Source organism: Thecamonas trahens (genome assembly GCF_000142905.1).
Source record: "Thecamonas trahens ATCC 50062 unplaced genomic scaffold supercont1.67, whole genome shotgun sequence".
NCBI classification, from domain to species: Eukaryota; order Apusomonadida; family Apusomonadidae; genus Thecamonas; species Thecamonas trahens.
The window spans coordinates 14,599-17,943 of NW_013657613.1; the positions used below are offsets into that span (position 1 = coordinate 14,599).

At 64.8% G+C, this 3,345-nt stretch overlaps 2 protein-coding genes across 3 annotated transcripts in view; both read left to right on the forward strand.

Annotated features, from left to right (window-relative positions):
• AMSG_10955 overlaps positions 1-1,345 on the forward strand; it is a gene marked incomplete at both ends in the record, with an annotated part of 4,843 nt that extends 3,498 nt beyond the window's left edge. Inside the window, 3 exons of one of the 2 annotated variants that reach the window (XM_013897581.1) lie at positions 34-450; positions 622-1,294; positions 1,329-1,345. In XM_013897581.1, the coding sequence (XP_013753035.1) occupies positions 34-450; positions 622-1,294; positions 1,329-1,345 (1,107 nt within the window). Of the gene's footprint in view, positions 1-33; positions 1,295-1,328 lie in introns of both variants that reach the window. The other variant, XM_013897582.1, reaches the window with a different exon arrangement.
• A 1,839-nt stretch (positions 1,346-3,184) lies between these two features.
• The window catches only part of AMSG_12401 (uncharacterized protein), a gene marked incomplete at its 3' end in the record, with an annotated part of 8,136 nt that continues 7,975 nt past the window's right edge, over positions 3,185-3,345 (forward strand). Inside the window, exon 1 of the mRNA XM_013897622.1 lies at positions 3,185-3,214. Within this exon, the coding sequence (XP_013753076.1) occupies positions 3,203-3,214 (12 nt within the window). The 5' untranslated portion in view covers positions 3,185-3,202. The remainder of the gene's footprint in view (positions 3,215-3,345) is intronic.

Genomic DNA, 3,345 nt, shown 5'->3' on the forward strand with positions numbered 1-3,345 from the left:
TGCCTCGTCCTGGTCTCGTGGTCGGGGGACAAGACGATCCGGGTGTGGCATGCTGCGGACGACGGGACGGGCGCCATGCGGTACACCGCGGACAGGGCCTTCTGTGAGGTGCTGGAGGGCCACACCAGCCTTGTGCGGGGTGTGATTGCGCTGCCGAGTGCGGATGGCCAGCTGCCTGTCCTGGTCTCGTGGTCGAGAGACAGGACGATCCGGGTGTGGCATGCTGCGGACGACGGGATGGGCGCCATGCGGTACACCGCGGACAGTGCCTCCTGTGAGGTGCTGGAGGGCCACACCGACGATGTGCATGGTGTGATTGCGCTGCCGAGTGCGGATGGCCAGCTGCCTGTCCTGGTCTCGTGGTCAGACGACAAGACGATCAGGGTGTGGCATGCTGCAGACGACGGGACGGGCGCCATGCGGTACACCGTGGACAGTGCCTCCTGTGAGGTGCTCGAGGGCCACACCTACAGTGTGCAAGGTGTGATTGCGCTGCCGAGTGCGGATGGCCAGCTGCCTGTCCTGGTCTCGTGGTCGCTCGACGGGACGATCCGGGTGTGGCATGCTGCGGACGACGGGACGGGCGCCATGCGGTACACCGCGGACAGTGCCTCCTGTGAGGTGCTGGAGGGCCACACCAAGTATGTGCGGGGTGTGATTGCGCTGCCGAGTGCGGATGGCCAGCTGCCTGTCCTGGTCTCGTGGTCGGAGGACAACACGATCCGGGTGTGGCATGCTGCGGACGACGGGACGGGCGCCATGCGCTACACCGCGGACAATGCCTCCTGTGAGGTGCTGGAGGGCCACACCAGCAGGATGCTGGGTGTGATTGCGCTGCCGAGTGCGGATGGCCAGCTGCCCGTCCTGGTCTCGTGGTCGTGGGACTACACGATCCGGGTGTGGCATGCTGCGGACGACGGGACGCGCGCCATGCGGTACACTGCAGACAATGCCTCCTGTGAGGTGCTGGAGGGCCACACCAAGTATGTGAAGGGTGTGATTGCGCTGACAAGTGCGGATGGCCAGCTGCCTGTCCTGGTCTCGTGGTCGGAGGACAACACGATCCGGGTGTGGCATCCTGCGGACGACGGGACGGGCGCCATGCGGTACACCGCGGACAATGCCTCCTGTGAGGTGCTGGAGGGCCACACCTACAGTGTGCGGGGTGTGATTGCGCTGCCGAGTGCGGATGGCCAGCTGTCTGTCCTTGTCTCGTGGTCAAGAGACAACAACACGATTCGGGTGTGGCATGCTGCCGACAACGGGACGGGCGCCATGCGGTTCACCGCGGACAGTGCCTCCTGTGAGGTGCTGGAGGGCCACACCAGCAGGGTGCGGGGTGTGATTGCGCTGCCGAGTGCGGATGGCCAGCTGTCTGTCCTTGTCTCGTGGTCAAGAGACAACAACACGATTCGGGTGTGGCATGCTGCCGACAACGGGACGGGCGCCATGCGGTTCACCGCGGACAGTGCCTCCTGTGAGGTGCTGGAGGGCCACACCGAGTATGTGGAGGGTGTGATTGCGCTGCCGAGTGCGGATGGCCAGCTACCCGTCCTGGTCTCCCGCTCATACTCCGACGAGACGTTCGAGTGGTACCCCTCCCCCACCGGCTACACCCTCCACCCCCGCCACCCTTCCTCCTTCGGGCTCCACGCCCGCCGCTCCACCTCCACCCACCCACGCAACAACTCCACTCGCATCACCATTGCCAACCACACCGGCCTCTCCATCCCCCACCCCTCCGACCCCAACCGCCTCCTCGCTGTCGTCTCCAACTGCCCCCCCATCATCCTCCGCCGCCACCCATAACACCCACCGCCTTTTCTCCCCCGAGCACCGCGCCCGCATCCTCGCCGCCGCCAGCACATCCGCAGCCTCCTGCGCCATGGGCCTCACCAGCGGATCGACCGACCAACACCGCTGGATGAGTCCGCGCAGCTGCTCCGGCGCACCCGCCATCGCACTAGCAGCGTTGCTGGTGAGGACCTGACGGCCGACCCCCATGGCATTGCTGCCATCAAACGCCGGCGCCCACATGAGCATCTCGTAGAGGAGCGTTCCAAAGGTGAACATGTCGCCCTCGGGGCCCTCGTCGGCTCCGCGCAGCTGCTCCGGTGCCATGTACCCCACCGATGGCACCACCGCCATCGTCCCCAGGTTGCTCTTGATGACCATTCGTCCGCTTTTGTGGTCCACCACCACGTCGTGCCCGCCGCCCGTGGTCGAGTGGACCTCGGCGAGCGCACGCGCCAGCGCCAGCCCGATGCTCAGCGCCCACACGCGGTCGAGGCCCGAGCCCGAGCTCAGCTAACAGCGGTGTCCGAGCCCGGTCAGCCCGCTTCTGCTCCCGCTGCAACGACCGATCGTGCGGCCGCCCACGAGAAAGGCCTCGGCAAGGATCTCCTCCAGCGACCCACAGTCGATGCGCGCGTAGATTACATGTGGCAGCAAGACGTTGACCATCACCCGCGTGTACCCGCTGAGCGCCATCGGCCCGCCAGCCTTCATCACTGCCTCCATCTCGCGCCGCGTGGCGACGAGGCCGCCCCCGCGACGATCGCGCAGTAGCAAGCTCACTGAGGGTAGCCGCCAGACTCGTCTGCTCGCCGTTGTACGGGCCGTAGGCAACAGCCATGTGACGACGACATAGACGACGCGGCGGGTGTAGAGGTCGCGGACTCGTCGTCAATCTCATCCGGCCGCTCGCCATCGATGACGGTCTCGTCGATGCCGCCGCTGACAACAACGCTGCCGGCGTTCACAGCAAGGCCGTTGTTGGAGCATCCGGTCCACTGATCGGCCGGCAGAACCGCAGTCGCGAGGGCTGATGCAGCTAAGCAGCTCATCGACATCGGCAGTGCACCCACACATCCCTTGGCCGGTGCGAGTTGGTGCTTGGACTCATTGACTCAAAGGGCAAAAAATAGTGTAAAAATAGAACCGTAGCTGTCAAACACCCTCCTCGTCTCGCACGCATGTTGCCCGGCACGTGATGCCCGTTTCACTCCAACCATCCCTCCTCCTCAACAGCCACCCACATCACTCCAGGCGCACCACCACCATCACTACCACCACCACTCACCATCGCCGCCATACACCCATACCCACCATGTCCATCCCTTCTTCAACTCTAAAGCGCCTGGTTGCCCTCTCCCTTCTCTTGGCTGCCTACTGCAGTGCACAAGTTCTCCCGCCAGTTTCCATGGAATTCTGCGTACGCTTGCCAGCCTGCCAGCCTGACCTGATTGACGCCGCCAAAAAAAAAACTAGATGGTTTTTTTTCTGTGGGGGGAGGGGGGGGGGGGGGGGGGACGTAGCGCACAACTCACACTGCTTCAGTACACA